Genomic DNA, 27,348 nt, shown 5'->3' with positions numbered 1-27,348 from the left:
AGTTAAATAATCCCAGGTTTTGTTTATTATAGATACTAAGAGTTAGGGGACCCAACGTTAATGACATCCAGAGTAGACAAACATCAAGTGTGTACTGCTTCTGTGCCAAGCGTCCTTCATCTAGATGTCCATGGATCATATTTGGGAGGAATGAGGAGTTCCTGGAAATTTATACGAAATTCAGTGTAGTTGCATGTGTGCACTTTCATGGCCAGCCAACCAATAGCTTTCACTATGTTTTCCAGGATCTATGATCCTAATAGGGATAAATAACACAGCCTTTTAGAATACTCTCTTAAAATTTTATTATTGCCATAGTACATAAATAATACGATATTCAAGTTGTCAAAAATGCATATGAACAAAACGAAAAATTATTAATGACAGACTAATTAGTTATTCCTACAGATGTTAAATATTAAAAATTATATATGTATAAAAATATGCACACACAAGTAAAATACACATTAAATATATATACAATCATGCAGTGCTTAACAGCAGGGATATGTTCTGAGAAATGTATCATTAGGTGATTTCATCAATGTGCAATTATCAGTGTACAGTATTTACGCAAACAGATAGCATATCTATAGTTTTATTTATAAACATTTCTTCACATGGAAAAACAACAGTTTCAGCACCATTACTGAATATCAGTCATTTTCCCTACTTGATCTGCAGTGCCAATATCAAGTACCATATATCAGGTTTCTATATACGCTCCATAGTAATCTTATGAGACTACCATAATACATGCAGTCTGCTGTTGGCTGAAATGTCATTATGTACCTCATGACATGTTATATATACTATATATTCTTAGAAAAAATAATGGTATACAACAAAATATTGGTCAACTGTTTTCCCATCTTGAGAAACATGCATGCCTTTTCTTATAAATAAATACACATTTGCATAATCATCCTTAACAGTTGTAAATGTATCATAATTTAGTGAAGCATTTAAGACTTTTCTGGATTTTTCCTTATAAATGGCACCAAGATGTATAATGCTTTTTGCCCACTTATCCAATTATGTTTAAGGATAAATTCCAGGAGTAGCCTTCCTAAGCCACTTTTTAAGTCTTTTGATGTTTTACCCAGTTGCTTTTTAAAACATTTTATATCAATTTATACCTCAAGGACAGTGTAGGAGGGTGCCTCCTTCCTCTTTTCTATCCCTTAGCCAAAATTGGGTATGATCATACTTTATATCTCCGTTAATAAGATAGTTGAAACAGCAGCCTCAATATTTATTTCAGTTTCTTTGGTGGTTAGCCAAATTAAATATATTTTAACATTTTTTGTGGCTATTTTTATATTTTCTGAAACTTGTTTTTTATTAATGTCCTTAGCATCTTAGGACATTCATCTTTTTTTCACTTGTAAGAATTTTTTACATATGAATCCAGCAGCACATATGCTGCAAATAAATTTTTTGGTTTGATTTGTGGTTGACTGAATATTTGTAGAATGAAAATTTTAACCTTTTATGTAGCCAGATCTTTAAACTGTTTCATTTAAGTGTTGCTCTTTCAAGTTATTTTTAACTAGATATGAGATTATATAAATATTCATCAGTGTTTTCTTCTAGAGACTTCATAGTTTCATTTTGACACTTTATCTAATTTCTATTTTTACATCACTCAACACTTTTTTTAGGTTGTGCATGGTAACAAGTGATCCCCAAATTTCAGGGGCTTATAGTAATAATGATTTACTTCTCACTCACTTTACATGTTAGCTGTAGGTTACCTTTGGTGCTATTCCAGGTGTGCCTCATTCTAGGACCTAGACGGAAGAGGAAGCCTCCACTCTGAGCTTCTGGAAGAGAGTCAAAGAGCAACAGTGGGAGCATGCAATAGCATATAGAACTTCTACTATACTGGGGTGTTTGTCACTTCTGTTCACATTTCAGTGGCCAAATCAAGCCACATGGCTAAGCCTGATATCAATGAGGCATGGAATTGTAATCTCATGGAAAAGGCAGGTCATAATTCAGAACTAAGTACAATCTACCTTGTTTTTAGAATAGGGCCTAACTTTATATTTTTCCAAATACTTAGCTTCAATACTATTGGTTAATAACCTGATTTTTTACACTACTCTGTGATACCACTTTTATCCCATATCACATTCTAATAGGTCCTTCTTCCTTTTCCTAAACTTTGTGTTGGGTTTCACTGAGCACTGGCACAATTAGTGCTTTTTAAGGCAGATAGGGTAAGGCCCACTTTATTTCTCTTCATTTAAAAAGAGTCTTGGGGCCGGGCATGGTGGCTCATGCCTGTAATCCCAGCACTTTGGGAGGCCAAGGCGGGTGGATCACTTGAGGCCAGGAGTTTGAGACCAGCCTGGACAACATGGTGAAACCCCATCTCTACTAAAAATGCAAAAATTAGCTGGGCATGTTGGTGCCCGGCTGAGGTACGAGAGTCACTTGAGCCCGGGAGGTGGAGGTTGCAGTGAGCTGAGATCGTGCCACTGCACTCCAGCCTGGGCAACAAAGTGAGACTCTGTCTCTAAATAAATAGTCTCAGGTATTCTCTATTTACTATTCTAGTTGAATTTTTGAAAACCTGTATTCATTCCAAAAAAAGAAGCCCTATTGAGATATAGGTTGGAATTGCATTATATACGTGGATTAATTTAGAAAAGAACTGATTTGTTTGCAATATTGTCATTTCATCCATGAACATAGTATGCCACTTTGTCCAGGTCTATTTTTTATTTTTCTTAGAGTTTTGTAGATTTTTAAAAGCATGTCTTAAGCTTCAAATTTATTTTTTTCAAGAAAAAAGTTTTTGATACTTTTGCAAAATTAGTTTCCCCTATGATATTTTATAAGTAGTTGTAACTAGTTATTTCATTCATAATTTTTTTTTCAAGAGTAAGAAAGATTTTAGAAGGAGGGGGAATCTTACTGATATTTATGAACTATTCCTCTAACCTAGTGCACTAGGGTTAGTGTACTTCAACCAAGTAGTACAACCAAGAATACACTTGAATTTATCAAATGCTTTTCTTTTTGTCCTTCAAGCTCTCCACAGTATTTTTTTTCCTTGTTTCTATTATTAAATTATACTGATGATTTCATAATATTGAACTATCCTTGCATGTCTAAAAATAATGCTGACGACACAGTGATATTCTTTGAATATGCAGTTGTATTTAACTTGCTATAATTATTTGGATGACTTTTTGTATCTATATTTAAATTTTAATTTGTCTTCAAATTTCTTTTAGGGATATTTTTGTCAGCTTTTTCTGTGGTATCAGAGTTATACTGATTTTATTAAGTTAATTAGAGAATCTTCTTTTTAAAATAACATTTTAGAAGAGTTTGGAGGATATAGGAATTAATTGCTTTCTTAAAAGTATTCAATTGGTCCTCAACCATGTTGGGGAAAACTTGTTTTCTTTTTACTTCTTACATGGCTGTTTGGATTTTTGAGTTTTTGAGTCAAATTATTAATAAATGATATTGAAGCAATTAGTTAAATGAACTCTTGAGCCAATTTCAGCTATTTATCATTTCCAGCAAAACTTTCCCATTAGTCAAGATTTAAAAATTGATTGACATATCCTCTAATGTATCTTGTACCATTTAAAATATTTCAGATGTTGTAAATTAAAAATAATATTGAGATTTCAATTTCCAAGGTTTTTAAGGTACGAACAAAGGCAGAGCAAAGGTGTCAACTCCATCTGCTACCAACAGATGGCGATAGCAGTCACTTTATGTTACTTTAGATTTAAGAACAAATGGACTTTCAAAACCTTCCAGAACCTAAGCCTTCCAGAACCTGATCTCTTTAGGAGACCTTTTACCATTCCTAACATTATGTGATTGCCTTGCTTCTCTCTTCCCTGCCTCCTTCCCTCCTCCTTCTCTTCCTCCCTTCCTTCGTCCTTTTCGTCCTCCCTCTTCTTCTCCTTCCCTGTCTTCGTTTCTCTTGTCTAGACTTGGAATGCATTAGTCTTTTCAAAAAATTAGAGATTGGATTTGTTTTTTGATTTATATTTGTTAATTCCTGATTTTTAAATTTCATGTCCTTTTCCAGCTTTTTAAAAAGTTAAGTGCTTAGTTTATTTTCCATATTATTTAATAATGAAAGCATTTAACTCCATAAATAAGTCACTGATTAACACCTTGACTGTATTCCATTGGTTTTGATATAGTCTATTTTCACTGTAATTAATGTCTAAATAAGGTCATTGCAATTATGTTATCTTCTTTTGCATAATTATGTAGGACAGAATTTGTTTTATATTCCGTGAAGAGAGGTCTTTAATATCTAACTTCCTATAGTTATAAAGTTCTATAGGGCAGCAAAGTTGTTGTAACATGAAAGGTACACTGATGAATTAATTACTTATAAAATTGCTCTTATCTTCAAGCTTTCTTTACCAGTAAGACCAGGGCCTATACCTGTTAATCTGGTCATATTTCTTTGTCTAGTAACCTCTAGTTGATTTATGCATATTTTTCTGACAAAATATAGCAAACACATTAGATTTGATTAAAAAGAGGTCCTGTAGAATTTTATGAAGTTGATGAAAGTGATGTTGGAGAACTGCTGGAATCACTCAAATTTCTTTGTTAAATTAGGATCTGGCAGAATGCAGCTAAAAGAGAAAAATCTACAAGATGATGACATGATAGCTTCAGAGAAGAAATATCTAAATAAAAAATCATCAAAAAGACCTTTGGGAAATGGATAAAGGCTTTGATTTTTCTTAAGAAAAATTACTCTTGATTATTCAAACATGAAGAATGGCTGTATCCTGAGCTCCTAAATTTTCTCAGAACAAATATGCCAAAAATCAATGTTTAATTTTCCCAGCACTTTGGGAGGCCGAGGTGGGCAGATTACTTGAGGTCAAGAGTTCAAGAGCAACCTGGCCAATATGGTGAAACCCTACCTCTACTAAAAATACACACACAAAAAATTAGCCAGGCGTGGTGGTGAGCGCCTGTAATCCCGGCTACTCAGGAGGCTCAGGCACGAGAATTGGCTTGAACCTGACAGGCGGAGGTTGCAGTGAGCTGAGGTCACGCCACTGAGCTCCAGGCTGGGTGACGAGTGAGACTTGGTCTCAAAAAAAAAAAGTTCTTTAATTTCATTAAATATGCAATAAAATAGACTCCCTGTGATAATTTTTTGTTTGAATTTTCAAGGTAAAGTTCCACTCCAACTTTTTTTTCACATTAGAAAATTTTGAACTTCCTTATAAGGGGATTTGCTTTAAAAGGATTATTCTCAGAATCTATTATCCTCAGGCAATGCATGTGATTTATTTATAGTATTATTGCACTGTATTATGTGTTCTGTGTCAGTGGTCCACAACCTTTTTGGCACCAGGGACCAGTTTCATGGAAGATAATTTTTTCATGGACAGGTGGGAGGAAGGGATGGTGTTGGGATGATTCAGGAGCATTATGTTTATTGTGTACTTTATTTCCATTATCATTGCATTGTAATATATAATGAAGTAATTATACAACTCACCGTAATATAGAATCAGTGGGAGCCCTGAGCTTGTTTTCCTGCAACTAGACAGTCCCATTTGCTGGTGTTGGGAAACAGTGACAGATCATCAGGCATTAGATTCTCATAAGGAGCACGCAACCTAGATCCCTCAAATATGCAGTTTGCAATAGGATTCGCCACTATGTTGCCCAGGCTGGTCTCAAACTGTTGGCCTCAAGTGATCCTTCCACCTTGGCCTCCCAAAATGTTGGGATTGTAGGCATGAGCCACTGCACCCAGCCCAAAATTCTTTGTAGTTTTTGTTTTTAAAATTAAACTTTCAGACTTTTAATATTCTAGATCCTTTATATATATATATATATATATATATATATATATATATTTTTTTTTTTTTTTTTTTGTCTAATTGACCTGCCTAAAACAGAAATGGCATGTTTGGGTTTTTCCAAATTACAGTTTATGTCAGTTTTTCTTTGTATTGCTAACATTAAAAAATGTATTTAAATGGAATATTCTGAGGAATAGAACAACCCAAAAAAGTTATTTGTCTTACTTTTACTTTTAGTAGCAGTTAGCATTAGATGTTTTACATGATTTTTTTTTTTTTGAAAAGCTGTGAGCATTGGTAAGTATTTGCTGAATAGTGCATCATATCCTTATTTTGAATTATGGCTCTGACTCTTGTAAAATGTCCCCCTTTGTTCCATTTAGTGTTTTTGTCTAGATTTTTTTTTATCTAATATTCATTTTACATTTGTACCATGTCTCTTACATTTTTTGCTTTTTAAACATGTTATAATCACTGTTACATTTTGTGAAAAACATGTTGTTTCTGACCCATCATATTTTGGGGGCCTAATTTAAGAATCTTTGCCTGTCTCTGGGCATTTATCCCATTCACCTTGGTCCTTATGATAGATATTGCCCCTGCTACCTTAATTCATGTTTTTTGTTTGTTAACTTCTTGCTGCCTCCTTTAGTTTCTACCTTAAGCTGTGTAGAGTATAATGACTTAACTGTTATATTTGTTGGTGTTTTAGAGGCCAATATAGCACATAAGTTCTAGTAATGAATTATCTTTGGTATTTTAAATTTGTTTCTTTTTCTAATTGTGGGATCAGGAGCAAAGTAGTTGTCTTTGGGCTCCCAACGCTCTGTCTTCCACGTGAGAGAAAGTATTTAGTATAATTCGCTTCCGCCTTCTTCATACATCTTGGTACCAAATTATTATTACATCGTTACTTTCCCCTTTCCATATTCAAACTAGACTTAGGCCAGGCGCAGTGGCAGGTACCTGTAATCCCTGCTTCTTGGGAGGCTGAGGTGGGAGAATTGCTTCAACCTGGAAGGTGGAGATTGCAGTGAGCTGAGATCGTGCCACTGCACTCCAGCCTAGATGACAGAGTGAGACTGTCTCATACAAACAAACAAAAAACTAGATTTAAAACGACTTAAACTTAAGTATTTTTACCAATTTCAGTGTTTACTGCAGTCCCATTGCCAATATTTAAATTGTGATTAGAGCATACAGTCAGGCAAGTTCTTTTACAAGAAGGCACATGAAAAGTATGTTTTCTGAGTTCTTGTTAATATGAGAATGTTATTGTGTTGTCTATACATGTAAATGACTATTTTCTTTCTATAAAATGGTTACAGTTTTAAACTGTTAAAACTTCAGCTCACCACTTTCTTCTATGATATCTTCAAATTTTGCTTCTGTTGTATATTTTCTTAGTCATAATTTTTATCATATCTTTGTTCTCTAATCTCCATGTTCCATAATTATCATATTTTCTTTCTTCATCTTAAAATCTTTGTCCTTTTATGCTAAATTCTGAGGGGCAAGGGGAAAGGGAGTATTCTGTAGTTTACTGTCCACATCATGTGCTGTCAATTGTCTACAATGTTGATTTTTTTCTTTTTTTTTGAGACAGAGTCTCACTCTGTCTCCCAAGCTGGAGTGCAGTGGCCCAGTTTCAGCTCACTGCAACCTCTGTCTCCCAGATTGAAGTGATTCTTCTGCCTCAGCCTCCTGAGTAGCTGGGATTCAGGTATGCACCACCATACCTGGCTAGTTTTTTTGTTTTTAGTAGAGATGGGGTTTAACCATGTTGGCCAGGCTGGTCTTGAATTCCTGGCCTCAAGCAATCTGCCCATCTTGGCCTCTCAAAGTGCTGGGATTACAGGTATAAGCCATCATGCCCAGCCTTACAATGTTGATTTTAATTTTACTACAGCGTTTAAAGTTTCCTTGAAATCTTTTCTGTCATTCACATTAAAAATAAATCTTTCTGTTGCCTATTCATCTCAATCTTACCTTATGACTCTCTAGTGTTATAAAAGCTTGTTATTTTTTGTTCTTTTCTGAGAATCTCAGCTAGGTTTTGAAATTTTTCTTCTGGATTTTGGAGTAGCTTATCTTTAGAGGTAGGCTGTTCCTGGGTTTCTTATTATTTAGTGGGTGTGTCTTTTCTCAGATTAAATTCCCTATTTTCCCACTTACCTTGTGCTAAAGAATATTGAAATTACAGCTTTGTAGATAATTATACATTCAGAAAAGTGTAATAATTCACTCAAGAGAAAAATATTCTGTTCTTAATATGTATTTTCAGCTATACTGTTAATTTAGATCAATAAAATAATACTTTTTTACAGAAATAATTTGGCCTTTAGTGGTCTTCCACCGATTTTGAAGAGTCAATTTATGAAAATGCTTTTATTGTTTTTTGTGGTTGTAAGAACCTTGATTTTAAACAAATGTTATTTCTTAGAATATTTTTTGATTTACAGAACATTTGCAAAGGTAATAGAGAGAGATCCATATATTGCTCAGTTTTCCCTATTATTAATACTATACATTAATGTGGCACATTGGTCATAATTAGTGACCAACATTGATATCATTAACTAAAGTCAGTATTTTCTTCAGATTACCTTAATTTTAACCAATATTCTTTTTTTCTGTCCCAGGATCCCATCCAGGATCCCACATTACGTTTGATTGACATGTCTCCTTATATTCCTCTTAGTTGTGACAGTTTCTCAGACTTTCCTTGTTTTTGATACCCTTGAGAGTTCCGAGGAGTACTGGTTATATATTTTGTGGAATGCCCTTTGGCTGAGATTTGTCTGATGTTTTCTTCATGATTTGACTGGGATTATGGGTTTTTGAGAGAAATATCATTTTTATCATATTGTAACAAAGGTACATGCTGTTCACATGGTTTGTCACTGTTGCTGTTGGTGTTGATCACCTGGCTAAGATAGTGTTTGTCAGGTTTCTCTAAGGGAAGGTTATCACTGCTTACCCCCTCACCCTTTCCATACTGTACTTGTTTGAAGGAAGTTACTGTGTGCATCCCACTCTTAAGGAGTGGGAATTTATGCTCAATCTCCTTGAGGTTGCAGCATCTATATACATTACTTGGAATTCTCCTGCACAAGAAAGTGGTCTATTCTCAACCATTTACTTATTTAGTTATTTCTCTATTGAATCATAAATATTTATTTTATACTTTGAATTTAATCCAATACTACTTCATTTATTTTGTACTTAAATTGTCCCAGCTTTGGCCCCTGGCAACATTTTCAGTTGGCTCCTTTGACATGCCCCCATCACTGTGGGTTTATTTATTTTTAGCACTTCCTTATTTTCTGGAATCATAAGATGTTCCAGGCTCATCTTGGATATTTCCCATCCTAGTCCTGGAATCAGCCATTTCTCTAAAGCGAAAACACCCTGGTTCTTTTTACTGGAGAACAGTATTAGAAATCCGGATCTGGGCAGTGGGTTTGCTCAATGCTACTGGAGTATTGTTACTTCTAGACCCTCTCAGTTGACAGAATAAGGAAATGTGTATATACCTACCTTCATATATATACATATTTTTATACATAACTATCTGTATCTATATTAAGTGAAATATGTTCACACTGACATCTCCAGCTCCAGTCCATTACCACATGGATTGTTCTAGCCTCCTCCCATCACTTCTCTGTAGACTGCTTTTCCAGAATCTTGCTTTTAAAAAACATTTCCAGCCGGGGGCGGTGGTTCACGCCTGTAATTCCAGCATTTTGGGAGGCTGAGGTGGGCGGGTCATGAGGTCAGGAGTTCGAGACCAGCTTGACCAACATGGTGAAACCCTCTCTACTAAAAATACAACAATTAGCCAGGCATGGAAGCGTCTGCCTATAATCTCAGCTACATGGGAGGCTGAGGCAGGAAAATTGCTTGAACCCAGGAGACGGAGGTTGGAGTGAGCTGAGATTGCACCACTGCACTCCAGCCTGGGGGACAGAGTGAGACTCCATCTCAAAACAAAAGCAAAAACAAAAAACCAAATGCTTAGCATGTCAGGATGGAATAAGACATATCAAGACTCTGTCTAGAAAAAAAAATTAAAAAACATTGCGTTTTTATATGTTTAAATAACCTTATGTTTGAATGCTATAAATTTATCTATGTTTTAAGTGTATATGTATTAAAGGTTCATTGTAGAACATTTGGAAAATTCAACAGTGTCCGTGGGAGAAAACCCAAATCTCTTTCTAGACTCAATCACTGTTAACATCTTTACACATATGCACATAATTTTATAAATAAAACTGTGGTGATACTAGACATACTGTTTTGTAATCTGCTTTTTCTACTCAACAAGGTATAATGAACTTCACCACTGTGTCATTAACTATTTTTCTTAAAGGTCATGATTTTAATTGCCTGCAGAATATTAACCTTTAGTTTTGAACATTTGAGTTTTGATGTTTTTTGGTGTTAAAAATAACTATGATAAATACTTTAAAACATAAGTCATTATGCACATATCTGATTTTTTTTAGTTAGACTACTTTGTGGAAGTTAAATTACTGGGCCCTAGAGTAGGAATATTTTAAGGAGTATGATAAACAATTCTAAATTTCCTTTCAGAAAAGAAAGCAGTAACTTAGCTTCCTACCAAAATTGTATATGAGCCATTTTCTCCACATCCTTAGCAACACTATATATTGAAATAATTTTTAAAAATAATCAGTTGATTAAAATGATATTTCAGTGTGTTTTATATTGAATTTCTTTTATTACATGTGTGTTTGAATAGCCTATTTCCTAAGTTCATTGCCCATGTATATTTCATTTCTATATTTCCTGTTAATGCCATTTTCAATTTTTTTCTGAGAGTATTTTAAAAATTATTTCAAAATAACACTTTAATTTCAAAATAAATATGTACTCAATAGAGAAAACTGTAAAAAACACAGAAAAAGACAAAGGAAACATAATTACTTATGATTCCATTACCCATTCTTACTTCATTGTTATCATTTTCACTTTGATGTGTGCTGAGGTCTGAACGTTTGTTTCCCCTCTGCAAATTTTTACATTGAACCCTAATAACCAGAGTGATGGTTTTAAGAGAGGCACCTTTGGGAGATGATTAGGTCTTTAGGGTAGAGCCCTCATGAATGGAATGAGTGCCCTTATAAAGGAGGCCCCCCAGAGAGCTGTCTTGCCTCTCCATCATTCCAGGATGCAGAGGGGAGGTGTCATCTGTGAACCAGAAAATGAGCCCTCCCCGACACAGTCGGCCTTGATCTTGGACTTCCCAGCCTCCAGAACTTTGAGAAATAAATTATGTTGTTTACAGTTTTCCCAGTCTATGGTATTTTGTTATAGCTGCCCAAATGGACTAAGACAATGTGTCTATTTACATTCCAGAAATTATGTTTTATAAATGGTTAATTGGGAAAATGAGTCTCTAAAATGGTTATAAAAAGGTCAATCTGCCTTGATCTTGGACTTCCCAGCCTCCAGAACGCTGATAAATAAATTGTGTTGTTTACAGTTTACCCAGTCTATGGTATTTTGTTTTAGCTGCCCAAATGGACAAAGAGAATGTGTCTATTTATATTCCACAAATTATTTTATATTTTATAAATGGTTAATTGGGAAAATGGTATACCAGACTCCTTGTTTTGTAGCCTGCTTATTGATCACTTAATCGTTAGTATTTCCCCAGTTAATACACAATAATCTTTTCCTACTTTGAAGGAAGGTACTCTTGAGAATGCGTGTCTATGCATCTTTACTGTGGCCTGCCTTCATCAGGATATGACTGCATTCAACAGGACCCAAATCTGGAGCATCTCCTAATTCCATGGCACCATTCTCTGTCCATGAGGATTTCTGCAGGATCAGCCTCCTGGAATTGCCAGCCATGGTGTTCCCTTGAGTTGCTGTCACTGCCAGTCTCAGCCTTGGGGACAGTGGGTAGGAGGCATGGTCACTCTCGGCTTTATTACCGCATTCCAAGCACATACACAGCTGTCTCTGAATTTTCCACAGCACAATTGAGATGTGGCTGTAACATTTCACAAAACTTGTCTAAAGATCTTGACATAAAACAAGAAAAATTGAACACAGAGAAAATTAAAACCAGTAACTGGGTTATTCTCTGAGTCCACAGATTAAAGTACCTCTGCCTGAGTCCCCAGCCAGCACTTCCAGGGCCACTTCCTAGATGGGATGACCCTGGTACAGTCTGCTCACCCTCATTTCTTTGCTGGTGGCTTCCTCTGATGCCCTTTTCCGTGGTGGAGCTTCAGGTTCCCGCCCCTCTGCAAATTCTCACTTGTCATCCCCAGATTGGTTCCCGCCAGGATGATTGACAGTTGCAGAGGCCCCACTTCTCAGAAATAAAAATAAGCCTAACGCCCTGCCCACAGTGTTCTTTTGGACACTCTCTCCGAACAGATTGCAATGATCAGGCACCCGTACATTTTCTTCAGTCAAATTACTCAGCATAAAATTGAAGTCCCCCTATAGGCTAGCAGAAACTCAAAAAGACACAGGCATAAAGCTAATTATTGCAGTACTATTTGTAATTGTAAAAGGCTGTCCATCAACAGGGGACTGGTTGAATAAACTATGATACAGCCACATCATGGGGTATTATGCAGCTGTCGGAAGGAAGAGTAATTCTGAATAATGCTAAGGATGATCTCTAGGATATACTACTTACTGAAAAAAGCAAGGTAGAGAAAACTGCATAGCATGCCAACTTTTTTCTAAGAAAAGTGGGTATATACATGTATGTGCTTATCTGTTTATATTAAAAATTCAGGAAAAACCATGAAATAAAATGGTTACCTACAAGGGGAGTGAAGGAAGCTAGACTTCTCTAAATATACCTTGTTGGTCGATTCAATTTTGGAATCATGCAAATGTTTCACATAATTAAAAAATTAACAATTAAAATGTAATCCCTAAAAATCAAAATGAAAACAAGTGAATCTAAGCACATAGTGAGTTGGTGATGCCACCAAGCGTGAAGTTGTTTCAAGTGACTTTAAAACAAAGTCATTTGACTGGACATCTTTTGTGGGATATACTCTAAGTTCTAAAAGAACTACAAAACATTTGGGCGTTGTCCACTGGAAACAACTAGAAACAATGATCAACCCATAGCCACAACCTGGTATTCACATCATGGTATCTTAATATCATTTCTTAGTACAAGGAACCAGGAATCATTGGTGAAATATTAGACCATAAGTCTGGTGGAGGAAATGGTCAAGATGAGTCTGAGTATCTTATACGAGAAAGCAAGGTTGCTATCAAAGGCCCAGGAGCTAGCTGGAAGGCTCAGGATTTGGGCAGTAAGAAGAGGAACATCCATGTCCCTACAAAGGACATGAACTTGTTCCTTTTTATGGCTGCATAGTATTCCATGATGTATATGTATCATATTTTCTATATGCAGTCTGTCATTGATGGGCATTTGGGTTGATTCCATGTCTTTGCCATTGTGAATAGTGCTGCAATGAACATATGCGTGCATGTATGTTTATAATAGAATGATTTATACTCCTTTGGGTATATACTACCCAGTAATGGGATTTCTGGGTCAAATGGTATTTCTGGTTCTAAAACTTTGAGGAATGGCCACACTGTCTTCCACAGTGGTTGAAATAATTTATATTCCCACTCCTCAGCAAACTAACGCAGGAACAGAAAACCAAACACTTCATGTTCTCACTTGTAAGTGGGAGCTGAATGATGAGAACACATGGACACAGGGAGGGGAAAAAGATGCACTGAGGCCTGTTGGGGGAGGCTGGGGGTGGGGAGAGAGCAACAGGAAAAGTGGCTAATGCATGCTGGGCTTAATATGTGGGTGATGGGTTGATGGGGCAGCAAACCACCATGGCACATATTTACCTATGTAACAAACGTGCACATCCTGCACATGCACCCCGGAACTTAAAAATATAAAAAGAAGAGGAACAATGGCAATGTAGTGAAACATTAAATGTGCTAAAGTTCATGAGTTCACAATGATGCTAAAAGAAATCCCTCACGATCCTTTGGAGGATGGTAGAGAACCAACTCGTTTGGAGAACTGATAAAGAAAAAGAATAAAGCATTTGGCCAGCGTTTCCTGCACAAATATGCCCCAGAGAAATCATAGTCGATCAGGGAAGATTTCATAGATGTATCCAACTGATAAATAGGGAAGAAATAATAGATGATCACAATTTTGCAACTTCTATTGAAATAGTGAATCTAGGTAAGGATCATCAGTGACTGCAAAGATTACAAAAAGGAAGGCAAGCAAACATATGCCTTGTGATGAAAGCACACACCACCAGCTATGAAGTCCGCTTGTCCCCAAAACAAACACAAATCTGATCAAGTCTCTAAGTCTAGCTACCAGTATATAGGAAATACTCCGTAGAGAAGAACATGCTAAATGACACCACTGAGAAATAATCTAACTTCTTTAACAAATAAATTGCAAGAAAAAGTTGGCTGGGATGAGGTACCTAAAGGTTAACAAAGGTTTAAGAAACACTGAAAACAAATATCATGAATAGATATATAGATTCTGATTTGTATAAACCAACTGTCAAAAAGCATGAGACAACAAAAAGTATGAGAAATGTGGACACCAACTGAATACTTGATAATATTAAGGAATTAGTGTGAATTTAGGTGTAATGATAGAGTCGTGGTTACATTTAAGAGAACAATTCTTATTTAGAGATAAATATTGACACTTTCAGATGAGATGATGTAATGTCTAGGACTTGCTTCAAAGTAATCTAGTGTGTGTAGTGAGGGAATAGGATAGTAGAGATGAAATAAGAATGGCTTTGAACTGGTGGATCTTGTAGCTGGGTAACAAGTCCATGCACACTTCTTGTATTATTCGCTCTACTTTTGCGTAAGTTTGGAATTTTTCATTGTAAAAAGAAGGGAAAATACTTAAAAAAGAACGAGGAGAAAGAAGAAAAAACCTCCCCCATAGGACTTCACCAATATCCTTTAATTATGTTCCCTTAGGATTCTTCCCAATGCTTGTGGTGAAGAATGATGCTTTCATTTCCTGTGTGTTCCTGGGCTCCTCTGGTTGAGGACACTGCTTGAACGAGAACATGCACCCTCACCTCCCAAGATGTAGGGACAATGCATTCTATTTAAAAAAGAAACATTTTCATATCATCTTCAAGGACGCAACTTTACCCATAACACAGACAGCTTTTTTTGTGATTCTTTAGACCTGCAGTTCTCAAACAGTGGTCCAGGCAAACTTGGGGCTGTTGAAGCAATTTCAGGAATCCGTATGGTCAAAATTATTTTCATAGTAATACCAAGACTTTTTGCCTTTTTCATGCCCATTCTCTCACCAGTGTATAGAGGAGTTCTCTAGAAGCTCTGCAACTCTAGATAACTTTATTGCATTTACAGTTAATGGAATGTGTGCTTATGTGTTATTTTTATGTATGTGTATTCTTGTATTTTTTCAGTTTAATTGTTAATAGCTTGAATATCCATAGATATAACACAAATAAATAAAAGCTCTTCTAAGCTTGTAATCATATTTAAGAGTGTCGACAGATCCTGAGACCAAAAAGTTGAGAAACTCTGATACAGACAACAGTTAGGCACTCGATGGGCACATATGCATTTCACAGTAATGTCACTCATTTCCTGTGCACAAAGAAAAACTGCATTTTGATCTTCCTAGGCAAATGAGCATTGAGCTCACAAACTTAAATCTAAGCTATTTCTTCTTATAACACAAGAAACTAAAAAATTGATATTGCCTTGTTCCTACCTTCCATCCACCTCTCACCCCATGGTTTCAAAGTCTATTGTCTTAACTATTGCTTAGTCAAGGCTCGAGGCCAACAACTTGAGAATTTTTTCTCTTCCATGTTGGCTGTGTGCAAGAAAGAATTCTGCTCAAGCATGTAGCCAACAGAGAGTCTGGGCCTACTTAAGGCAACAGAAGCTCTACCTGTCTTTTCCAGAGGATGTCCCAGGGGTCATGAAATTTTCTTCTTACATTATAAAATGAAGCCAATGTTTCTTACCGTGTTGAAATGATAAAATGATGCAACATGCATGAAATCATTAAGTTCTGCCTTCAATGCCTAGAAGAAATGGCAAATTCATTTCATTACCAGAAACTGCTGGAATCCATAAATAGTGCAACACATTTCTTTCCTTTCCCTTTTGTTTATGGTCAAAGATAATCTCAGTTGGGTTTCTGGGAGGTCTTTCCTTTTCGCTCTCCCTCCCTTGTTTCTCAGTCCCTCTCCCAACCCCAATATCCATGGTCTTTTCCATCCCTCAGTCCTTATCCCAAATTCACTCTCTATCTTTCAGGTCTTCAAAGTTCTGAACATTAATCCTGACTCCATCCTGGTGGGGGGATAGCAGCAGGTCCTTACAGTGTAAGTGGAGGAGGCAAAAAAAGAGCCGAGAGAAACAAAAGATGGCCACACTTGGAAAGCAGGTGGCCCAGGCAGATGCTTATGAGTGGTAGTTGCCATTACTGACAGCACCATTTCAAGAGTCCTTCTCATTGCTGTTGTGGCCCTACTCTAACAATCTTTGTTCTAATCCATTGACTGACAGTTTTGTTTGTAGTCACCTCCACCCCAAACCCCATGTCATTACATCCCTCCTTATGAAGCCTAAGCTACATTGGTAACCATCATTCCATCATTTATAATAACTTCCTTACAATTACTCTTAACTCTCTTACCCATCTCTCCTATTGACCTCATATGGCAAATCCCAACCTTGGTTAAATCCAATGCCCCATCTCCTTCAGCCTGACCCTGAACAGCTGACTGTGAATGGATAAATTACAACCATGCTGACTGCTCTGACTAGCCTAAATTTAACTTGTGACCACAAATATCCAGTGGGCCTTCAGCACCTTCCAGCAATGCCATTATATTTTCCTAGTTAACCCACTCTTCTCTTGAACTGATTTTTCATATCTTTTAATCTGTCCTGAAACATCTAACACTAGAAAAACCATTCACCTGTTGTTTAAATGTGGATACCTTTGGGAGTGAAAGAGGTTCTATCAACAGTTTTCTTGTGTGTTGGGGTGGGGGGATGCAACAGTCAAATCAATATTGTTTCAGGCAAATCACATTCCCCTATCTGATACATTCTCTTTTTTCCTCACTTTCATCTGATGACTGCATGGCTTATTTTACGGAGAATACAGAAATAATGAAAGAGAGCACCAATCTCTCAGTCCACTTCGTCTGCAGCCATGCTTGTTCTTCCAATGGATGGTGTTTGAGTTTCCTGCAGCTGCTGTAAACTACCAAAACGTGGTGGCTTAAACTAATAAAAATTTATCCTCTCATAGTTTTGGAGGCTAGAAATCTGAAATCAAGGTGTTAGCAGGGCTCTGGGGAAGAATCCTTCCTTGCCCCTTCCTAGCTTCTGGTGGTAGCTGGCAATCCTTGGCATTTCTTGTTTGGCAGATGCATCACTTCAATCTCTGTGTCTATCTTCACATGGCCTTCTCTTTGTGTGCCTCTGCCTCTGTTTTCTCTTCTTATATGGACACTGGTTACTGGATTAGCGTCTACCGCTAATGACCTCATCTTAACTAATTACATCTGTGAATAAGGTCACGTTCTGAAGTTCTGGGTGGACATGAATTTTGGGGGGACAGAATTCAACCTAATACCGATTGACTCTGTGTTCCTAAGTCTAGTTCCTCCACTTTGGACTTCCATATCCCCTCTCTGTTGGCATTTTCAAAGACTCTGTTCCTGCAATTCTCTCTTTTCATTGCACAACCATTTTCCCGTATTTATTGCATGGCTATTATTTTACAGACATACTGCAATAGCTTCTTTTTTATTTTTTATTTATTTATTTTTTTGAGATGGAGTCTCACTCTGTCGCCCAGGCTGGAGTGCAGTGGCACGATCTTGGCTCACTGCAAGCTCTGCCTCCTGGGTTCACTCCATTCTCCTGCCTCAGCCTCCCAAGTAGCTGGGACTACAGGCACCCGCCACCATGCGCGGCTAATTTTTTGTATTTTTAGTAGAGACAGGGTTTCACCATGTTAGCCAGGATGGTCTTGATATCTTGATCTCGTGATCCGCCCACCTCGGCCTCCCACAGTGTTAGGATTACAGGCATGAGCCACCGCGCCCAGCCACTAGCTTCTATATTAGAAACTCTTCCTGCGTCCGGCACCCCCCTCCAACTACTGACCCACTTCTCTGCTTCTTTATAGCAAAAGGCCTTGAATGAGTCACCTGTGCTCACCATCTGCACTTCTTCTCTGCCAAAACTCTATTTAACTTGCTTCAGTCTAACTTTGAACTTTCCTGTACCACCAAAACCCGTCTCCACATTGCCAAATCCCAGTCTTCTTCTTACCCTACCTTCCACCAACATTTAATGTTCATTTTGCTGTCTTTCGCTTGAATCTGGGACAGCACATTCTGTTGGTTCCCTGTCTCACTCACACCTTCTCAGGCTCCTTCACTTCTTCCTTACCCTCTTCCTGACCCTTGAATGCTAACCTGCTCTAGCGATCAGTCCTAGGGCCTCTCCTCTTTCAGACTTGCCTTCACCCCACCAGTGATCATAGCAAGTATCCTTTCATCGTCATCAGTATGCTGCCCAGCCACATAGATGTCCAGCCGAGTTCGTGACTCACATATCTAATACCTCCTTGACTCTACTTGGATATTGAATTCCCATCTCAAAATTAACTTATCTGAAAATGGAACTATTGATTTCCCTTCACCCACCCCAATACCACCTACAAATGCAATACTCACCCATTGTCCTCAGCTCAGTAAATGGCACCACCTCCATTCACCTGAATACTCAGGCTAAAAATTCAGCATTCCTTTCCCTTCCTCTTGTCTCAAGTATTATCCTATATATCGTCAACCCAACTACATCTCTTCATCTTGATAGCTTCCTCCTTATTCCACATCACTAGGACTTCACTCAGGGACTTCTGCAAAGGTGGCCCACGTCACGCCTGTCCTTCTTCATACCATTCTCTATCTAGGAGCTGAGTGATCCGATCATATCATTCCTTTGCTCAAAGCCTCCCAGATGACCTCTCTTGTCACTTGGAGAAATCCAAATTCTTTTCCTTGGCCTACCCGGACCTTGGTTAGCAGTCTATCTCTTCCCATGTTCCTTCTTGCTCAGTTGGTTTCAGCAAGACTGGCTTATTTGCAGGACCTTGAACACACCCAGCTTCTCCAGCCTCAGGGCTTTGCCCTTGCTATTTTCTCTCTCTGACATTCTCTGCCCTTTGATTTGATTTGTGTCCTCCTTCATTTTGTTCAAATTCCTGTTGCAATGCCACCACCTTAGTGAGGTATTGCCTAAGCACCTTATCTAAGCCAGCACCCCTTCCTGTCCCCGGCACCCTCCATCTCAGTTCCTGTCGCTTTACCTGCTTCACTTTTCTTCCTACTTCACATCACTACCTGAAATAAAATTATGTATATATGTGTTTTATTTTCTTGGTTTATTCTCTGTCTCCTCTGTACTGTAAGCTCCATAAGGATAGGACACTCTGTTTTGTTCAACAAGAATAAGCTCCATGAGAGTAGGACACTATTTATTTTGTTCAACAAGAATAATATCTAGCACACTGTAGATATTAAATAAGTATGACTTTAATAATAATAAACATTATTGTGGAAGTAAAATATATCAAATGAATGCTGAAAATAAAGCTTAATTAGTAACAAGAATTTCTGCATAGCTTGAAAACAATACTCAGTTTGAAGGTTTTGTTTGACTTAGTGCCTTTCTATAGGAATCTTTGACGTTCAAGGATATTAGTGACTCATATTAAGTTTGAAATGGGTAATAGTTGTAATTACAACAGGGACTATTACTCAGCCCTTATTATAGATGCTTTGCATGGATTAGCTTATTTAATTCTCAAAACAACTCTATGGGGTATCTATCACCTCAATTTATAGACAGGGTGTGGTGGTTTTAAACTATGTCCATAAATTCTTTGATAGTCCTCCCTTTAAAAGGTGGAGTCTAATTTGCTTCCTTTTGAGTATGAGCTTAGCTTAGTGGTTCAGTTCTAAAGAATAGAATAAGTGACTATGTTTGGTGTCTAAGATGAGATATTCAAAGGCGTTGTGACTTCCTCCTTGCTCTCTCTCTCTCAGATCACCCAATGTGGGTCTTATTTTTCCATCTTCAAAGTGAGGTGTGTGGATCAGATAACATCTCCAGTTATCCAACCTGACATGTTGTAAATCATCTGTGCATCAAATAGCCTTCTTAGCATGGACTATAATATCAGATTCGTTAGCTGCTCTGTGCTAGAAAGAGTTGAAGCTTTGACAGTTTTGCTTTTTTTTGTTGCATTTGGGGGGCCAAGATGAGAATGACATGAGAACACTCAAGCAACTTGATGGAGAGACCCATGTGGCTAGGAGCTTAGGCCTCCTGCCAACAGCCATATGAGGGGGCCATCTTGGAGGTGGATCCTTCAGCCCAGCCAACCCTTCAGGTCAATGCAGTCCTAGCAAGCATTTTGACTGCAATCTCACAAGAGATCCTGAGCCAGAACCACCCCCAGTTATGTTGCTGTCAAATCCACAACCCACACAAACTGTGCAATTAGAAATACCTTTTGTTTAAAACCATTAAGTTTTGGGGATAATTCATCATGCAGTAATAAATAACACATACATTTGGAAATGGAAGTGTAGAGATGTTAAACAAAGAGGCTGATACCAGATATCTAGTAGTGATGATGCAAGAATTGGAACCCAGGCCGTCTGCCCCTAGAGCCCACATGTTCAGCCACCACAGGATACAGGAGGTCAAGATTATGTCTCAAGCAATACTGGAAAGAGAATATTGCCACATTTCAATGCCACTGTGAAGGCGGTGTATACGATCTTTCCTTGGATATTACACTTGCTAGCCTTGCTCTATTATATTAAAAAGGCCGTGTTCCAGGCAGCTACTGCCCTTGCTTCTAAGTTCCCTTTCTGTCTCAGATTTGTTTTGGCGTAAACACCTACCACTTCAGTATTCCTTCCGCCATTCCTTTAGGCTTCTGCTCAGTCCCGATTCCCATCATGTAATTCTGGTAAAACTGCCAATTGTCATATTATTCCCATAGATAGGAGTATGACTTAAGCCTGGCCAATCATAGTGTCCTATCAGTTATTGACTATGGTGATTGGACCAGTAAGACAGCATATGAGCTACATTGGCCAAACAGAGTCCTTACCTGGGATTTAGAAATACTGTATGAGGCATAAGCCCAGATGAGTGGCCTGGTGCCATATTCTCAGCTGCATGGAAGAAGACTTTCTTCAACAGGAAAGATACCAGCATGCAGAAAGAAGGAGAGGATAAGAGAGGCTATTTTATGTCGTTTCAGACCTTGAAGCCGGCCAATCCTGAGAGCAATTCCATCCTTTTCTGGTCTATATGAGTCAGGAAATACTCTCTTGTTTTAAGTTAGAGATTTCTATCAGTTGATCTTCAGTTACAACCAATATGAATAGTCTACCACAGTTTGTGGAAGATGGCAGCTATCTTCCATTCTCCATGAGCAACACTAGTTCTCTATCATCTGGAGAACCTAGGGCCTCACTGTTAATTGGTTGGGCTGAACTTCCTACAGTGGGTGAAGACCCTTCCCCCCTTCATCCCTCAGGAAGCACCTGCCTTTTCTGGAAGCTAGCCATGGTCTGGGGGTAAGCTCAAAATAAAATTGTGTTATGACGGATGGGTAGCTCAGTCACTCAGTTTAAAACCTTAGTCATCTCTGTATCCTTTCCTTAGTCGCGGCCCCTCCCCAAGTCCTCAATGCACACACATCCTGTTAGTCATCAAGTCCTGTTGATCTGAATCGAATGCTTCATGGAAGTAGGTGGAGTAACCATAATGAAAGTTAGCCTGGTTCTTCCTTCTGAACATCTCGCAAATCCAGTTTTTCTTCTTCATTTGCACTGCTACCACCAGGGACCATTGCAATTGGTCTCCCTGCCCCTAACCTCAAACCCTGCAGTTGATTTCCCATATTTCGTCTAGAATTTGTTTTCTACAGCGCACTTTTGACAGTCACATGCTTTTGATTGATTCAAAAGTCTTCATCAGTTTCTCCACTGCTGACCTACTAAATAGCAAATTTCTTAGCTTGGCTTTCAAGAGTATCTCCGAACTGACCCACATTCACCATCTAGGGTCCTGTGACCTCCATAAACCAGTCTTCCAATCTTCTCATACCCCTCCCATAGCAGAATTGCCTACCATCTACCCTGACTTCTCCTCACTGAAAACACTGTCCTTCCTTTTCTATGAGTCTTCAAGATCCATTTCAGTCCTAAAACATTTCCTGAGCATGGCCATCCACACTGAGTATCCTCTTCTGTGAACTCTGTAAACAACTGTTGTCTAGACTTGGGTTTTTCAAACTGCACTCACATTCTCTGGGAGTACTTGGCCAGTACAAGTCAAGCTTTTGGTGTTTTTGTAAAACTACTGATTATATATTCAAATTTGGCTGAGTATATTATTTCCAAGCCCAGTTTCCTTCTTGTCTTCTTCCAAATTACATCCTCATGCTATGGTGGTGCATTTATTCGTGAGTACAAATTAAGAATCATTAAAATTTCTTTTGCTACCTACAGATAGAGAACTGCTTATGATTACTATTATTATTTAAAACTATGACCACCAGCAAAATATCAATATGAAGAGAGAAGTGCTATAACAATTTCAACAGTTTCTACGCCAAATATGCTTTCTGATTTATTAATTCCTTATCCTCACCATTTTTCCCTTCATCATTTTCATGTGGGATTTTAACTAGAAATTGGTATAAAATTTGTTATATTGGCATACTTCGAAAACCATTCACTGTGTACCTACTCTCTCTCAGGAGTAGTGGAAGATGCTTGCGATACAAAGATAAACAAACCCCTACAGGAAGAACAAGAATGTTCCAGATGGATTCAATGTGGAAGGACAGTCTAGGCAGAGGGAACAGCAAATGCAAATCCATTTGTCCTGGAATGAGCCAGACATGCTCCAGGTTCCATGGAATTTTTTTTTGTTTGGATCAAAAAATTTGGTGACTTTTCAAAGTTTGGCAACCTCTGGATTAAACAATTTCTCGAGCCCCTCTGCCATCTCACTCTCCATGAGGGCAGTCCAGGTTGAGACTCATACAAATCACCTTTATTGAGTTCTGCTGGGATGGACCGGCCACTTCATGTATACATAGATCTTCTCCTTAATTCTATTTAAATCACTTAGGTGACTATCACCATCTCCCGTCAAGGTTCAGTGACCTGCCCACAGCCTCCCAAGTAGAAAATGATCCAGGGAGCATGTGAGTTAATGACACATCACATCTGGAGCCAGGCAGGCATTTCATGGGTGGGGATGAAGATCTTCCCTCCAATTTCAGAAGTCTGACCTTGCAGGTTCTGAAGTAACTATATACACATGTATTTATAAGGAGAACCCTTTAAGCAGAGGGGTGACCATTTATCCATGAGAGATGGCTTAGGAACCGGTTTGGGTTTTGGAGAGCTTCTCTAGCTCCTCCAGCTCCGCAGCCTGTCACACGCAGTATGACCTTTTAGAAGAACAACTGAGTGCTCTATTACACCCCTCACTTGCGGATTCAAACTCTCTCTGGGCAGGGTCCCAGTTTTGCCTGTCCAGGGACACTGTGCACTTGGGTTGACTTTGGTAAATGTTTGAGTAAGGAATGAGTGAATAAATGCGGGGAGAGGGGTTGTTGAGGGAAGGCCACGCCTGGCTCTAAAGACTTTCCAGGGTTTATGGGGTGGCCACGCCTGTCCTGGATCCCCATGGTGCCTCTGGATGGGCCATTTCATCCCTCCTCCCTGTGGCCTCCACATCTTACAACCCAGCCTGGAGGGAGGGGCCGCGCAGCCCTGAGGGGCCAGGTCTCCCAGGCGGCGCCCACTCCCCTCCCGGGTGGAGGAGGGAGGTGGGGACCCCGGGCCGGCGGGGCTCGGCTGGGGCCCCTTCCCTGAGGTCTGCAGCCGCAGCCCTCTACCTGGCTCCCCGGCCGCCCCTTCGCGGCCCCAGATCGGGCACGCCCGGCGGGCACCTGGCCCGCCGCCCCCCGGGGGCCCCGCCAGCTGCCCCCGAAGCCGGCCCGGGGTGGCGGGGCGGCCCCGAGCGCTCGTCGACTCAGGGACCGGTCCCCCGGGGCGCGGCCGGGCAGCAGCCCCCGCCTCCCCGCCCCGGGGGCCGGGCCGGGCTCCCGGGGGGCGGGGACTCGCCCAGTGGCAGCAGCGTCCGGGCCGGCGGCGGGCGCCGGGCGGCTTCCTGCAGGCGGCGCCGGGGCGAGCCGTTGCCGGCTGCAGCCACTGCCGCCAGGTCGCCGGGTCGTGGGGGCCGCGGCGCTCGGGCCGCGTCCGTGCCTCCCGGGCGCGCTGCGCGGCCGTCGCTGCTGCCCGCGCTCGTGCCGCCGCCGCCGCCGCCGCCGCCGCCGCCGCTGCCGGTTACGCCAGCCCCGCCGCCGCCCGCTCTGATTCTGCGCATAGGCAGCCCCCAAGCCTGTCATTCTGCAAAAACACAGTTTACTCAACACACCACACACACTCGCACACACACGCGCGCACACACACGCGCACACCGGCCCCCGCGCGCACACGCACGGAGGGCGCGAGCGAGCAGACGCGCACACCGGCGAGCCAAGTTCCGCAGCCTGGCATGGCTTCTGGGGACCTTTACGAGGTACGGGGACGCGGGGGCGCGGGCCGGCCCCAGCCCGCGGGCGGCGGCGGGCGGCGGCGGCGGGCGGCGGGGACCGGGCCGGGGCCGGGGCCGGGCGCGATCCAGAGTTGCCGAGCCCGCGGCGGCGGCGGCGGCGGCCGGAGGGTGGCGGGGGCCGGGCGCGCCTCCCGCCCGCCGCCCGCCGCCCGCCGCCTCCCGCGGCGCCCGCGCCCGCTCCCTCTTTCTCTTTCTCTCGCACACACACTCTCTTACTCCATCTACTTTGCGGCCTTGGAGGGGAAGGAGGAAGCCGGGCGGAGCCGGGGCGGGGGAGGTAGCGGTCCCGGGGAGGTGTTTCTCGCCCGACGAGCCGCCTCGAGTGCAGAAAGTACAGGTAAAAGTCGGCGCCGGACGTGCTGGGAATGCGGGGGGCCGCGCCGCGGCCGGTGGGGGTGTGGGGCGGGGGGTGCGCGGCCGGGCTGGGCCGGGGGCGCGGGGGAGGAGGGGGACGGGCGATCGGAGCGGAGCCTGGCCGGGGCGAGGCGGGGTCCCGGGGGGCTGCGAAGGGGGAGGTTGGGTGGGGGTTCGGGGGGACAACCGCCAAACCGCTCCCCGGGGTCCCCGGGCCACCTCTCTCACCCCCCACCTGCTGCCCCCGCACCAGCTGGGACGCCCTCCGGGCTCGGGCGTGGGGGCGGCCCTTGCGGGTGTCGTGCTCCCTGGGGGCGAAAGGGGGCGCTGCGGAGGGCCCTGAGTGGGAGGAGAACGTGGAAGTCCGAGGTGATGGGGACGTAGGACACGGATGCGAGCCCAGCGCCCAGCACTCTCGTCACCCTCAGTGGATACCTGGCTCCAGGTCCTAATGAGTAGTGGCCAGCGTTGGATACTCTCATGTCTTCCCAAAAGTGGCGAAGGAAGACGTTAGTCTGGCATCTTTGAAACAATGGAGGAACCTTTGGGGAGAAAGGGCTTAGGAACACAACTGTTCCTGCTTTGGGTTTTCCACAAGTGGACAACACAAGGAACAGCCAGCCACCACTCCCCAGAGGGAATGGCCTCAGAGGTGTTGGCCGCCAAGACCAGGTTCAGGATAAAGAAGTTAAGAGACCAGCCATCTTCAACCAGAGAGCCTGCTGGGCCTCCGAGAAACCAGCCGCATGGGTTAGCCTGGACCTGCACTTCCCTGAACATAAATTGGTTAACACGATCTGGTTCTCAAGGCTTTGGGCTCCATTGAGATAAGCACCCAGAAGGGGTAGAATTAGCCTTTTGCATAAGACATTGTAGGATGATCCACCCACGACAGACTGCAGGGTTGATTCATAAGAAGCTCTTTCCTCTAGGCCCTCGTGGGCAGTTGAAGCTTTTTCAGGTGGTGGGTTTGCTGACTGGTGTTAGAGAAGAAGAATGGAGAAAGGAACACAGGTCTCCTGTGTGACCATGATCTCGTGAATGATTCTGGAGTTGGTGAGGCCCAGGCCTGGACTGCCGGCCAGCAGGTTCAGGTGGGGTGGGTGGGAGACCTTGGAGCTCTTTGAAAGAATGGTGTACGTTGGCCTCTTCACTACCCTGTGGCCTTCCTCATCTCTATGCTAAGAGACAAGGTGAAGTTGGATAGAGATCTTGTGAAGAACTTCGGCAAATGTGGCCAATGGATCACCCAAGCGCCTTGGTCTGTTTCAAGATGGTGGAACAATTTCTGAAATTGAAAATTGAAGCACAGTAAAATAGAAGGTTTGATTGAGTTTCCTGAAGTGTAACCAGTACTATGGGGACATTGGCTAAAAGTAGATATTGTTTAGGGGTGAAACTGATCTGGTTGGAATCGTGGTTTTCTACGAATTGAGGTTGAGTCAGCTTAGAGTTGTTGACCTTGCCTGAGTGAAGAGTTGTGTCTTGAAGGTATTAAGAGGATATACCAGGAGCCATCAGTATTTCCCCATTTAAAGTTTAGAACTTGTGAACCTTCTGGGGATAATTTCTTGTTTAATGTTCATCTGCAACTGCCCTCCTTAACGCTGGTAATTGTCGTTGCCAGATGAGTCTGTTAAGAGGAGAGTTTTCATGGTGGCCTTGGAACTATCTTAGTATCTCAAGAGTTTTTATAGAATTTCAATAAGGAGGACAATAATAATAATTACTTCTGTGATAGTAGGTAATTGTACTAGATGGAAAATGGCTTTCCCATGGCTGATTATTTGCATAGTCATTACTAAAAGGGCTAAATTGCATTACGAGAATATAACCAATGTCAACATTTTTATAGCCTGTGTCTACATTACATAACATATGCTGAGAAATTTAATTTATTGTTCAAATTTAGCTTTAAGAACAATTAAGAAGTGCTAAGTGTACATTAGCATATATATTTCTGACCGTAAAGTTGTTGTGTGGGTAAAGTAGCATATTGATTTAAGAAAAATATTGGAATATCCAGTGTATGTTGACTGGCCTTGAAAGGGAAAAAAGAAAACAGATTTCATTCTAAATTGTGAGACCTGTTTATTACTTTCATTAAATATTATACTAAAGTGTACATAAAATGGCTTCTCGCAGTCTCTACTCAAGAAACCACGTTTTTAGTGGGCTAAGAGTTCTTACATTTGTAATTGATATATTTCACCTGTGTGTCTGCTGACATTATCTTTGAGCCTTTATGGTGAAGTGTGATTTGGATTGTAGAGATTCTTCACCTTTTCTTTGGCGTTTCAGACAATTAAATTGTAAAGAGTGAACCTTCATAAATCAGTTTTTAGGAATAGGTGGTGATTTTTAAAGACACCAGAAAACGAAAACTTTGCTTATG

The 27,348-nt window shown here is 40.8% G+C and overlaps 1 protein-coding gene and 1 long non-coding RNA gene across 3 annotated transcripts in view; one reads left to right on the top strand and one right to left on the bottom strand.

Moving 5' to 3' along the window:
- Window positions 1–8: 8 nt before the first annotated feature.
- Window positions 9–15,917, bottom strand: LOC134731757 (uncharacterized). The gene is made up of 3 exons (XR_010114343.1): window positions 15,875–15,917; window positions 1,758–1,826; window positions 9–256 (listed from the first exon to the last, which is right to left on the bottom strand). It is a non-coding gene; the product is annotated as an uncharacterized lncRNA (long non-coding RNA).
- Window positions 15,918–24,116: 8,199 nt separating this feature from the next.
- Window positions 24,117–27,348, top strand: part of CDYL2 (chromodomain Y like 2) — a 216,640-nt gene continuing 213,408 nt past the window's right edge. Inside the window, exon 1 of one of the 2 annotated variants that reach the window (XM_055299666.2) lies at window positions 24,117–24,563. In XM_055299666.2, the coding sequence (XP_055155641.1) occupies window positions 24,540–24,563 (24 nt within the window). In that variant the 5' untranslated portion in view covers window positions 24,117–24,539. Of the gene's footprint in view, window positions 24,564–24,765; window positions 24,937–27,348 lie in introns of those variants that run through there. The other variant, XM_055299669.2, reaches the window with a different exon arrangement.

This window comes from Symphalangus syndactylus, chromosome 11 (assembly GCF_028878055.3).
Source record: "Symphalangus syndactylus isolate Jambi chromosome 11, NHGRI_mSymSyn1-v2.1_pri, whole genome shotgun sequence".
Lineage (NCBI taxonomy): Eukaryota > Metazoa > Chordata > Mammalia > Primates > Hylobatidae > Symphalangus > Symphalangus syndactylus.
Note: the sequence above shows the minus strand (reverse complement) of the source record. Positions and strands in the feature narration are given on the sequence as shown.